Source organism: Diospyros lotus, chromosome 2, assembly GCF_014633365.1.
Source record: "Diospyros lotus cultivar Yz01 chromosome 2, ASM1463336v1, whole genome shotgun sequence".
Lineage (NCBI taxonomy): Eukaryota > Viridiplantae > Streptophyta > Magnoliopsida > Ericales > Ebenaceae > Diospyros > Diospyros lotus.
This window is the reverse complement of record NC_068339.1, coordinates 44,864,568-44,877,097: the sequence shown is the minus strand read 5'-3', so window position 1 is coordinate 44,877,097 and position 12,530 is coordinate 44,864,568. Positions and strand designations below refer to the sequence as shown.

Here is a 12,530-nt window from a genome sequence, read left to right as displayed (position 1 = left end):
ATAGACGGCTGTGTTCTGTGAAGTTGGGATCGTCTCTGCCTCTCTCGATCGCCGCCGCTCTCTGCCTCTCTCTCTGCATGAAGCTTTTGGGTAATCAGAAATCGCATTATCGTGTGAGAGTTTAATCCAATTCGGAAAGAAAAGGCAATTGGCAATGGATCACTCATTCGGAGGAGGAAGCTGGACGATGATCCCGAACATTCCGGTCCACAGTAACCCTCCGACGCCCTCCAATCAGGACCATCTGTACCTCCAACAACAGCAGCAGCAGCAGCAGCAGCAATATCATCAGCAACAACAACAGTTCCATCAACAGCAGCAGCAGCAACAACAACAACAGCAACAATTTCTTCATCAGCAGCAACAGTTTAATCAGCCTCAGTCGCAGCAACAGTTTCAACCTCAGCAGCAGCAGCGTTATCAGCAGCAGCAGCAGCAGCAGCATCACCAATCCCTCGCTTCTCACTTTCATCTCCTCCATGTACGGTGGCATCGAAACCCTAATTCTCCTTTTTTGGTTTGTTTAAGCGTTCTTTATTATTTTTTGTTTTTCTGTTTCAGTTGTTTTGAATCTCTTATTATGTTGCAGTTGGTGGAGAATTTGGCAGACGCCATTGAAAACGGAGCTCGGGATCAACATTCTGATGCTCTGGTTTGTACTTTGAATTATTTTGCTTCAAAATTTCTGCTAGTAAACCAATTAAATATGTTCAATTTGTCTTTTTTGGTCTCAAATACTTGCTTCTTTGTTTTTTTGTTGTTCTTTTCAAAGGTTACTGAACTGAGCAACCAGTTTGAGAAATGCCAGCACCTGCTACACACAATATCTTCATCGATCAATGCAAAAGCAATGGTAATTGCCTCTACATTGCCCACTGTCTTGTTCTGATATCTGTAATGTAGAATTGCAATGTCTCGGATGAAATCACGATAACTGTTTGATGATGATAAGATGTTAGTGCTTTATTTCTTGTTGGCAATAAATTGGGGAAATGGGAAACTGAAAAACGAGTCATCCTACTATATATGATTTAGAATGGAATTATTGTTATTACATTGCATGATAATTGTGATTAGCTATTGTTGCATTTTTGTATTTGTGACACTTTTTGGAATGCCCCATGGGATGAGCATTTATAGTTTGCATACATCCTGAAAGTTGTTGTTTACAGACAGTTGAGGGGCAGAAGCGCAAGGTTGAGGAGAGTGAGCAATTGCTGAACCAAAGGAAGTATGTGGCATGTAACTCATGGTTTTATCTCTCATGTATATGGTCTTCTCATTCTGAAATTTGTCTTCTGTACTGTCTGATTCCAGGGATCTCATTGCCAAGTATAGAAACTCGGTTGAAGATCTAATCAACTCCGAGCCATAATCACATGCCAATATTCTAAATAGGGTAAGAACACCTCCTCCTATTTCCATTTCTTTCCAATAGAAAGGACTGTAGATATCAATCTTTTTTGTTGGCTGTAAATTTAATGGTATGTCACGGATTAGGAATGAGAAGATTTTGTGAATGAAGTTGTGAAGCATAGATCATTTGATAGCCATTAATTATTGGTTCTTAGTAGTTCCATCCTTTCCTGAATTTTAAAATCCCACCTTTCTAGCCAAAGTTCAAAATCCAGGTTTCTTGTTTTTTCTTTTCTAGTGTTAATCTGGGTGTAACCTTGGTTCTTCAATAATTTCTGATTGTTTAATTTATTGTATTCTCTCAGAAGTTCCATAATTTTGTCTCCTAGTTGAAGTTCCTTTGGCAGTTCAAAATTGTATTAGTAATTGCAGCTATTAGCATGTTTAAGTGTGGTTTCTCTTGATTTGTTGTCCAAATTTTTACAACTCATATTGACTTTTTTTGTCAATGTAAATGCTGATTGCACTATGATTTTCTTTCTTAAGTACATCTCATCACCCTTTGCGTCCTGGCAATCAATTGCAGGGTGTTTAGCTGTTCGTTCTTTGTTTCAGCTCTTTATTTCAGAAACAGTAACTGCCAATCTCGTAACCAAACCAGAAACAGCCACCTGAGGATCTGTTCCCTGTTTTTCTCTTTAAGTTCTAATAGATCTTGACATGTCAGGGGAACTCTGGTTCTGATAACATTAAATTTTGTATTGCCTTGTAAAGTTTTATTGGCTTCAAATATCTGTTCTAAGATATACTGGCACTTGCTCTTCAAAGCATGTTAATTTTTCTTATTTTCGATGAGAAATGGTGCTATACTTTGTTATATATTCCTGTCTTAACCTGACTGACTTATGCATGACAATCTGGTTTTATGAAATGCCTGATGCTGTAGTGGATATTTTCTTCAACTGGGGTATGTATTATTGGAATGACTATCAGAAACGTAGTTCCCAACACTGATATCATGTTACATGTTGGAAAGTTTTAATTAGACTCTGTTATTCAGCTTCTATTTTTCAAATTTCTATATGTTTCAGCCAATATTTTAACAGTATCTATATCTACACAAGCATGATGACTTTTTGATTTGATCGCACTGCTTACATTGGTGTATTGATATTAGGGTCACCAAACATATCAACTTTAGTGAGAAATAATGTGCTCTCTTAGTCCCTTCACCCAATCAGTCGTCAGTAAATAATCATTTGACTGTCCAGTTTCAATGTATTTCTGTTCTTCTTGTTTGTGCTTCATTGGGAGGGCACAGTGATTAGGTTGTTCGATTTCAATCTGTTGCATCACAGATGTGAAACGTGAAAACAATGTGTCACGCTCGATCCTTGTAGAAGAGGTTTCTTCCGGAATTCTGGAAGAGACAATTAGGCGGGAAGAATTTGAGAGGGAAAGAGAGGAGCAGAATTTAGAGAGAACGAGAGATGTGTGAATGAGAATGAGAGGGAAAGGAAGTCAGTGGCATAATCCTCACATGAGTTCCCCATCCTCAGCTTATCTCTATTTATAGGACTTACAAGTGGGGGCGCGGCAGTTAGGCAACTGCCCAAGCGTGCGCCAATTGAATTGGCAACCAGAAAGTATTACAATTCTGCCACTATACTATCCCTTACAATTATGCCCAACTACCCTTATACCGGCCATTACAATTATACCCATTACAATTATACCCTTGGGCTATGACAATTCCCGCCCCGTAAAATATTTCTTGACCCCAAAAAATTACAATAGGCTGGTGGTTCGCAGGAAACGTTGCAGGAGATCAGGGAGGTATTCTCATGAGGTATGATCCGGATGTAGGTGGGACCACTGCACTAAAACCTGCGTCAGGGGAGCTTGGTTCTGGTAGATCACCCGTTTATCCAAGACTGCTACTGGCTTAGCGGTGGGTTCAACATGTTCCAGTGGGGTCGGCAGTGTGGTGCTGGAGCTGTCAGACGGGCTTATGGATTTTTTTAATAAGGAAACATGAAAGACAGGGTGGAGGCCTACTCCTTCCGATAACTGAAGACGATAGGCAACCGGCCCTACCCTTGCCACAATTTTGAAAGGTCCATAGAATTTAGGACTGAGTTTAGAGATGGGTCCTTTGTGGAAAAGGTGCTGTTGGAATCGCTTCACCTTTAAGTATACCTCGGTGCCTTCCTCAAACTGTCTCTCGGTGCGGTGTTTGTCTGCTAGCTGCTTCATCCGTTGACTGGCTAGGACCAACTCCTGCTTAATAGTGAGCAAAGCGTCCTGTCTGTCCTTTAGGTACTGGTCTACAGATGTCTCTTGAGGAGAATAATGCATTACCGCTGGGATGATGGGTGGCAAGTACCCAAACAAGGCTTCGAAAGGGGTTCGCTTGTGAGCCGTGTGGTAGTTGGTGTTATACCACCATTGGGCTAAGGCTACCCAACGACTCCAGCTCCTGGGTTTGGACACGCATAAGCATCGAAGATAGGTCTCTAGGCACTGATTGACTCTTTCAGTCTGCCCATCGGTTTCTGGATGGTAGGCAGACGAGAGATGAAGTTTAGTACCTAATCCCTGAAATAGGGACTTCCAGAACTGACTTGTAAAAACTTTATCTCGATCAGAAATTATTACCTTAGGCAACCCATGGACTTTGAACACTGAATCCATTAGTTTCCGTGCAACTTCCGTGGCTGTGAATGGATGGGCCAAGGTGAGGAAGTAGCTGAATTTCGTTAACTTGTCCACCACCACCAAAAGAGTGTCCGCCCCTTCCGATTTTGGTAATCCCTCAATGAAGTCCATGGAGATGAGTTCCCAGGCCTGTGAGGGAATTTTCAAGGGTTGAAGGAGGCCAAGATAAGGAACTTGCTCATGTTTGCACCTTTGGCAAATAGTACATTCTGTAACAAATTTGGTGACATCCTTCTTTAGGCCCTTCCAATAAAAGAGTTGCCTCACCCGCTGGTAGGTTACATTGAGCCCAGAATGTCCCCCTATAGGAGAGTCATGCAGGCTTTGTAATATTTTGGTCTTCAACAATTCATCGTCCCCAATCACCACTCTATTCTGGAACCTCAATAGTCCCCCCTTAAATTGGTAGGGTGAATCATCAGTGGCTTGTGCGGAGAGCCGGATAAGTAATTCTTTAATCCAGGGGGTCTGGTCATAACTATGGGCAATGTCTTGCACCCAATCTGCCACTACAGCCGAAATGACCTGACAAGCAGCTGGAGCATCTCTTCTGGACAAAGCATCGGCTGCCTTGTTCTCTTTTCCCTTGCGATATAAGATGGTAAAATCAAAACCCATCAGTTTGGTTATGCCCTTCCTCTGTAACTGGTTGTGTACCCGTTGCTGTGCTAAAAATTTGAGGCTCTCGTGATCCGTCTTGATGGTGAATTTCCTGCCCTCCAAGTAGTATCTCCACCTTTCGACTGCCATGAGGACTACCAACAACTCCTTGTCATATATACTGAGGCCTTGATGTCGAGGAGCTAATGCCTGACTTAGGTAGGCCACTGGACGCCCGCCTTGGCTCAGCACGGCCCCTATGCCGGAGTCACATGCATCTGTTTCTAAAATAAATTCCTTGGAGAAGTCAGGCAGAGCCAGTGTGGGAGCTTGCGACATGGCTGTTTTCAGGGATTCAAAAGCATTCTCAGCTTCCGGTCCCCACCCAAAGTTATTCTTCTTAAGTAGATTGGTCAGGGGTTTACTGATTATTCCATAGCCTTGTATGAAGCGCCGGTAATAACCAGTTAGGCCTAGGAATCCCCTTAGTTCCTTCAGGGTTTTTGGTCGGGGCCAGGTCTTCATAGCGTCAATTTTGTGAGGATCAGTACTAACCCCTCGGCCAGAAATAATGTGACCCAAATATTCAACCTGTCCTTCTGCAAAAGAGTATTTAGACCTCTTCACATATAGCTGATGGAATCGGAGGATCTGAAATGCTAGTTTAAGGTGGGTTAAATGCTGGTCCAAGGTGGTGCTGTAAATGAGGATGTCATCAAAAAAGACCAGTATGAATTTGCGTAAATAGGGAGCGAAAATTTGGTTCATCAACGCTTGGAAGGTTACGGGCGCGTTGGTGAGGCCGAAGGGCATTACCAAGAATTCGTAATGCCCTTGGTGGGTTCTAAAGGCTGTCTTAGGACAATCGGCTGATCTCATACAGATTTGGTGGTAGCCGGAGGTTAAATCAAGCTTAGAAAAGATGGAAGCGCCTATTAACTCATCAAGCAGATCTTCGATAATGGGTATAGGAAATTGGTTCTTGATGGTTAGTGAATTGAGTTGCCTATAATCTACACAGAATCTCCAAGTTCCATTTTTCTTTTTCACTAGGAGGACGGGTGATGCATATGGACTTTGGCTTGGTTGGATCAAGTTTCGGGACAACATCTCTCTTATGAGTTTTTCGATTTCAGCTTTTTGTATGGGAGAATACCGGTAAGCCTTTAGATTGATTGGTTCACTGTTGGGTTTTAGGTGAATGGAATGGTCAAGGATTCTATGGGGTGGTAAGGTTTGGGGAGTAGCAAACAGATCCCCAAATTCCATCAGCAGATTATGGATAGGTAAAGGAAGGTGTACCTTACTGTCCATCAATGCTGAAGTGGTGTTACTGGGTACAGCAAGCTCCTGCTCTTCCTCTGATGATGTCTCCACGTCCATTGTATAAATGGAGTGCAACTGCCCCACGGTAGTACTCCCCTGTTCTAGCAATTTTTGGATCCGTTTCCCTGAAGCCACCTTACAATCCCCTGTTTCTTGACTCCTATGTAAGGTAACCTGATGGCCCTCCAAATTAAAGGTTACTTCCAGCGTGTTGAAATCAAATATCAAGGGGCTCACCGTCTTCATCCAATCTACCCCCAATACCACATGGCATCCTCCCAACTTGAGGATTCTCATATCAGCTGAGAATTCCCTTCCACTCATCAACCATTTGAAGCCCTTACATCGGAATTGGCTAACCATTCTGGTTCCATCAGCTATTAATACTGACAGTGGTGGAGTCTCCTGGAGATTACACTATAAGTTATGGGCTGTGGTCTCATCTAGGAAGCTATGTGTGCTGCCACTGTCTATCAATACGACTATCTTTCTCTTCCGGGCCATCCCAGTCACCTTCACCACTCTACCAGCTGCTTGGCCCTGCAAAGCGTGCATTGATATCTCACCTCCCTCTTTTTCCATCGACATTCCTTCATTTTCATCCATATCCACTTCCTCCTCCTCGTTTTCCTCCTGACCTTCCATGGTAAGCAGTAGCTTCTTACACTGGTGGCCTTGCCCATACTTTTTGCCGCAACGGAAGCGTAGGCCTAGTTGCCTCTTTTGGTCCAGTGTGAGACTTCTCGGTTGAGTCGCTGGTTGGAGAACCCTACTGATAGGTCCTCCCCGCGGACTCTGTAAGATACTACTCTTGTGATATCCCCCATAGATGTGATCTTCCCTGCTGTTTTTGGTCGACAGCTTATGTCTCTTCGCAAACGTTTCCATTGCAAGCTCTTGCAGTCTAGCTTGCTCAGCTGCTTGTGCCACAGTTGTGGGATATAGCATCTTAACAGTTGGTCTAATTAACTCATCCAAACCACTTATAAAGCTCGAAACGAAATATTCCTCGTCTAAGTAAGGTTGTGATAGGGATAGCAGGGATCTTAGTTCTTCAAACCTAGTTTGGTACTCCTCCACTGTTCCATTCTGTTTTAATTTGTTAAACTCCTCAATTACATCCGATCTGGTCTTCTCTCCGAACCTTCTGCACAGTTGGTTAACAAACTCTGGCCAACTCAAGTCCAGCCTGCCTCGACTCCAATTTTGGAACCAGGCATTCGCTACATCATCAAGATAGGAGGCAGCCATACATACCTTATCACCTTCTGAAATTCGATGTTGATAGAACACTCGTTCGCATCTGCGTATCCACCACCTCGATCTATCACGATCAAAGGTCGGAATCTCCATCCTCAGCCCCGTCTGAACGGAATTGTTACCCACTAGACCCCTATGTTGTGCCCTCTCCCCTGCCTCCGTGGGTTCCTGTGGTCGCTGCCTACTCAGCGGTGCAGTAAGTATTGGTGCCGTTGTCGTCCTTGGGGGAAAATCCGTTGGTAAACTGACATTCGGCTGCCTAGCAAACATGCTCAACGCTGCTGACAGTTGTTGGCTGAGACCTGAGAATTCCTCCCGTAATCTAGTCATGGCTCGATCCAAAGTAGCCGTGTATTCCGATCGACTCTTGTGGATCTCCTCTTGTGTATTCCGGATCCCTAACTCCAGCGTCTCCAACCGATCATCCACCAGTTCCTGGTGTTGTCGCAATCCTAATTCGATCGCATCCAGTCTTACCTCCATCTGCTTCGCTCGCGTTCCATCGGCCATCCTCTCTGCCAGGTCGCGGGCTCTGATACCAAATGTCACGCTCGATCCTTGTAGAAGAGGTTTCTTCCGGAATTCTGGAAGGGACAATTAGGCGGGAAGAATTTGAGAGGGAAAGAGAGGAGCAGAATTTAGAGAGAACGAGAGATGTGTGAATGAGAATGAGAGAGAAAGGAAGTCAGTGGCATAATCCTCACATGAGTTCCCCATCCTCAGCTTATCTCTATTTATAGGACTTACAAGTGGGGGCGCGGCAGTTAGGCAACTGCCCAAGTGCGCGCCAATTGAATTGGCAACCAGAAAGTATTACAATTCTGCCACTATACTATCCCTTACAATTATGCCCAACTACCCTTATACCGGCCATTACAATTATACCCATTACAATTATACCCTTGGGCTATGACACAATGTTACTGCATGCTGGGTAAAGCTGCTATGCTTGATGTAAGAACCCTTCATGACGATGGGACCTTGTCCAGAGGGCTGGCCTAGGAAAGGTTTATTCAACCTCATTTCTAGTGTTTGAACAAAAAGAATAAAATAAATATATAGAGAATGAGCATAGTGGATGGTGATTCTCATTCTGATAGCTGGTAATCTTACTATTATTGTTCAAGATATTTTTCAACAGCTTTCCCATAGGTCATATTGTCACAGCAAGCCACTTGTTTCATAATCGTGGATAATTGGGAAGCTGCTACTCCTGGAGCTTGTATTTCGAATTTCAAAACGCATTATTTGCTTCGAAAACAGCATGTTGCTAATATCATTTAGCAGCCCAACTTTGATTGACAAAACTTTATGCTAATGATATTTCTTCTCAGTAATTCATCTGTCTTCGTCTCAATGTTAAATAATTTCATGTGGATGCCCAGATTAACAAATTCAAATCAGCTGATGGACCTGGTTACCTTTGGGGAAGACTATGCGATTTGGGAAGGTTCAGTGGATTCTGTATATGAAGCTGCTTCAAATCCAAGATGTAGATCAAAATTCAGATAATCCCAACATGTAATCTCATTGCGTAGTCATTATGATTACCAAGTAAACGGATACCATATGAATAACCCTACTCTTTTTTTTCTTTGATGAGAAAATAAACCCTAGTTTTGATGATATTGCCCTTAAAAACTGTGAGCTTGCTGGCTAAATATCTACTAGCCTTTCTCCTCTACTTGTTGAGTTTATTATGTGAAGGGAGATGATGATTGTTACATATGAATTGAAGAAGAAAGTGAATGGGAAGGAAAATGGAATATGTGAGTTCGTCTCTTAACTAAGTATAAGATGGTAGGTTTAGGTTTTGCTTGACAAATGCCTGGCAGTGGTAATAGTATGATAGGTCTACCAAGTGTTTGCTAAAATGCCTAAATGAATTGTTCCCATGTCTTGTAACTATGGTTGCAAATGAGCCGACTCGATTTTTGGCTCAAAAAAAACTCATTCGAGTTCGTTCATTAAGGTAAACGAATCAAGTTTGAGTCTAACTTTGAAATTCGATTTATAAACAAGTTGAGTTTGAGCTTAGTAAAGCTCGGCTCGTTAGCTCGCGAGCTAGTTCGATTAAAGATTCGTGACATGTCTTATTAGAAATTTGTGATTAAATATAATAATATATATAATATATTATATATATATTTTTTATAAATATATTATTTAACATACATATATATATTATTACATATATATTATATAATCACTTTTTCTCTCTTTTGCACCCCAAAAAACCCATCTTCTGCTCATCTCTTTCCCCAAAAACCCTTTTCCTCTCCCTTTCTCTCCTCTCTTTTTCCCTTGCCTTCTATTCTTGTTGCCTTTCTTCTTCGGCAATCCATCTTGTTGTCGTTGCATCAGTCTCTCACCACCTCTCAAAGAAGAAGAAAGTCGTTGCCTCTCTGAAGCCTCTCGTCATCACTCTCTCCACCACTTCTCACTGCCATCCTCTTTACCACCTCTCGTCGCTGCCTTTTATGAAGCTTGTCGCTGCAGGGCCTTCGCCTACCATCATCACCAACAACTGCACCTTCTCTCTTTACCATTTCTCACCGTCACCACACATGTCTTCCCTCTTTGCCGCCTCTTCTTTTAGCAACCTCGGCTCGTCAATTCAAGCTCAAGTTGGACTCGGACAATATTATTCAAGCTCGAGCTCGAGTCGAGTTTCCAAGCTTGACTCAAGCTCAAGCCTAGTCTCAAATTTGTCGAGCCGAGCTGCTGAGCTTAGCGAAGCTCAACTCGAGTTGACTCAATTGCAACCCTACTTGTAACAGGATTGCTATGCAACAAGTAAAAGATATAATCTCATTTTAATAATCTATTGAAAATATAACAAATGAGCATTCTTCTGAGAGTTATATTTACGTAACATTTTTAGGTAAAGATTTATTGTATTATAGTATTATGCATGGCATGATATGTGCATAGTTGTATAACATTAATTTTTGGCCCATTGACTTGTATTATTCTTTTTTTTTAATAATTTAAACTTTTTACTGTTTTAATTACATTGTTTCAATTATATCCATAGACTTGTATTTTTTAATCAATTTAACCCTTATACTTTGACGTGAGAAGAGAGTGACGTGTATTCTATTATCTCACTTTATCTTTTTTTTTCTTATATACGAAAGTATAGAACTTAAATTGACTCGAAAATGTAGGTTTAATAATGTAATTAAAATAATAAAAAGTTTGGGTTACTACAAGAAAAAAAAAGTCAAAGTACATGTGTTAAATTGACTTGAAAATCAGATTCAGAAATATAATCACACAAAAAAACGTAAAAGTAAAGGAGAAAAAATATATATTTGATCTTAATTTTTTTATATTTTGCCATAAAACAATAATTCAATAGTATATATTTGTATGAAAGCATGGAAAAAAATCTAATATTGATGTGTTAATTAAGGAATTCTTCACAATTCTTCATAATTCATTTCAACGAAATTATTAAGTTATTCACATCGGACAACATAATGTTTGCCCAACACAGGCAAAATCAGAGGGGGGCATGGGCCCTATCCTTATCCCTCTTCCACTCTTACACACCTCTCTTGCATTCTCGCGTTGGGCCAACCCAACACAAATAGGAGGACATTTCTCCTCATTACAATACCTCATAATTTTACCAAAAAAATAAAATAAAGCAATGCTTTTCATAGCATGTTAGTGGATATATATAATTTACATTTTTGTTGTCCAATTTGTTGATATAAGATTAGTATAATTTTTTAAAATATATATGTAATTATTGTAATTTAGTTAAACCTAGTGGATGGGGGTAATTTACTCTATTTATTTATATACAAATTAATATTGTACCCATTTTTATTTTGTTCTTACTATTTATAACCCAAATTAAAAAAACTCTAAATTAAGTCTCTCTTTCTCTCTCTAGCCCAAAATAAAGAAGCTAAATTTAGTTCAACCAACCCAACTTAACCCGATTCCGCTTCTCTTGAATTTGTCTCTAGGTAGAGTTGTCTTGCTTTGATTTGTGAATGACAATGTTCGAATATATATGTATATATATATGTATGTGCATGGTCATAATGGACTCCGACAATCTCTCTCTACCTCTCATTCCTGGGAGAAAAGCAAGGGGGGATCGAGAGAAGAAACAGCAACCAGAAAACAAAGCTTCATCTCTCATATCTCAGCCCCTCCGCAGGAAACTCAGCCGAGATATCTCACCCCAAAAACTTAACCATAATAACAATGAGGTCCACCACCTCTTCCTCCTCCACCACCACCAGGGCCAATGGCACCCAGGCATGCGCCGCTTGTAAATACCAACGCCGCAAGTGCTATCCTGACTGCATCCTCGCCCCCTACTTCCCCCATGACCGCCAATCCCAGTTCCTCAACGCCCACAAGCTCTTCGGTGTCAGCAACATCACCAAGATCATCCGCAACCTTACCCCGCCGGAGAAGGACGAGGCCATGAGGACCATCATCTTCCAGTCCGACGTTCGTGCAGCCGACCCCGTCGGCGGCTGCTGTCGCATCATCCGCGACCTCCAACGCCAGATCAAGCTCGGCCACCTTGAGCTCGACCTCATCCTCCACCAGCTCGCCCTTTGTCGCGCCGCTGCCGCCCAGCAAGCCTCTTTGCCCAATTCTGAGGTGGAAAACTTGAGCGGGTATGACGGAGCGATCAGTTATGAAAACATGGCTCTGCCACTGACAATTGAGAGGGAGGAGGAGGACAACGAGGAATTTTTCTTGCAGGAGAATAACAGTTTCCAGGAGATAGCTGCATGGGCTATGCAGGACACGGCGTCGTCTTGCATACAGGAGAAGCAACAAGGGTTTCTGAAGGTAGACTGTGGGGATGACGAAGATTTCGAGCCCAACCTTCTCGACATAGCCGATGAGAAGGTCAAAGTACAAGCGTTTAAATTGACATGAAAATCAGGTTCAGAAATATAATCAAAACAACAAAAAATTCAAATAAATACAACAAAAAAAAAAAAAAAACGTAGAAGTAAAGGAGCAAAAATATATATTTGACTTTAATTTTTTATATTCGTCCATAAGACAATAATCCAATAGTATATATTTGCATGAAAGCATGGAATAAAATCCAATGATGATGTGTCAATTAAGGAATTCTTCACTATTCTTCATAATTTATTACAACGAAATTATTATGTTACTCGCGGGCAACATAACGTTTGCCTGACACAAGCAAAATCAGAGGGGGGCGTAGGCCCCATCCCCTTCTACACATCTCCCATGCATTCTCACGTTGGGCAAAC

The 12,530-nt window shown here is 41.6% G+C and overlaps 2 protein-coding genes across 3 annotated transcripts; both read left to right on the top strand.

Moving 5' to 3' along the window:
- Window positions 1-13: 13 nt before the first annotated feature.
- Window positions 14-9,022, top strand: LOC127794416 (mediator of RNA polymerase II transcription subunit 9). Of its 2 annotated transcripts, none has more exons than XM_052325473.1 (6): window positions 14-481; window positions 590-652; window positions 773-853; window positions 1,173-1,231; window positions 1,318-1,399; window positions 8,646-9,022. In XM_052325473.1, the coding sequence occupies exons 1-5, from the start codon at window positions 155-157 to the stop codon at window positions 1,373-1,375; spliced, it is 588 nt and encodes a 195-aa protein (XP_052181433.1). In that variant the 5' UTR covers window positions 14-154; the 3' UTR covers window positions 1,376-1,399; window positions 8,646-9,022. The 2 variants fall into 2 exon arrangements, with proteins under 2 accessions (XP_052181433.1, XP_052181434.1); XM_052325474.1 differs by lacking the exon at window positions 8,646-9,022 and adding an exon at window positions 1,943-2,235.
- A 1,988-nt stretch (window positions 9,023-11,010) lies between these two features.
- Window positions 11,011-12,180, top strand: LOC127794846 (LOB domain-containing protein 22). Its single transcript, XM_052326101.1, has one exon. It carries the CDS (start codon window positions 11,488-11,490, stop codon window positions 12,178-12,180), a length of 693 nt encoding a protein of 230 aa, XP_052182061.1. The 5' UTR covers window positions 11,011-11,487.
- Window positions 12,181-12,530: the final 350 nt, after the last annotated feature.

Excerpts from the sequence above, each read along its gene's own strand:
- LOC127794416 (XM_052325473.1), top strand. The coding sequence starts at position 155 with ATGGATCACTCATTCGGAGGAGGAAGCTGGACGATGATCCCGAACATT. Across the intron at positions 482-589 it reads CTCACTTTCATCTCCTCCAT|TTGGTGGAGAATTTGGCAGA; the intron begins GTACGGTGGCAT and ends ATTATGTTGCAG. Across the intron at positions 854-1,172 it reads CGATCAATGCAAAAGCAATG|ACAGTTGAGGGGCAGAAGCG; the intron begins GTAATTGCCTCT and ends TGTTGTTTACAG.
- LOC127794846 (XM_052326101.1), top strand. The coding sequence starts at position 11,488 with ATGAGGTCCACCACCTCTTCCTCCTCCACCACCACCAGGGCCAATGGC.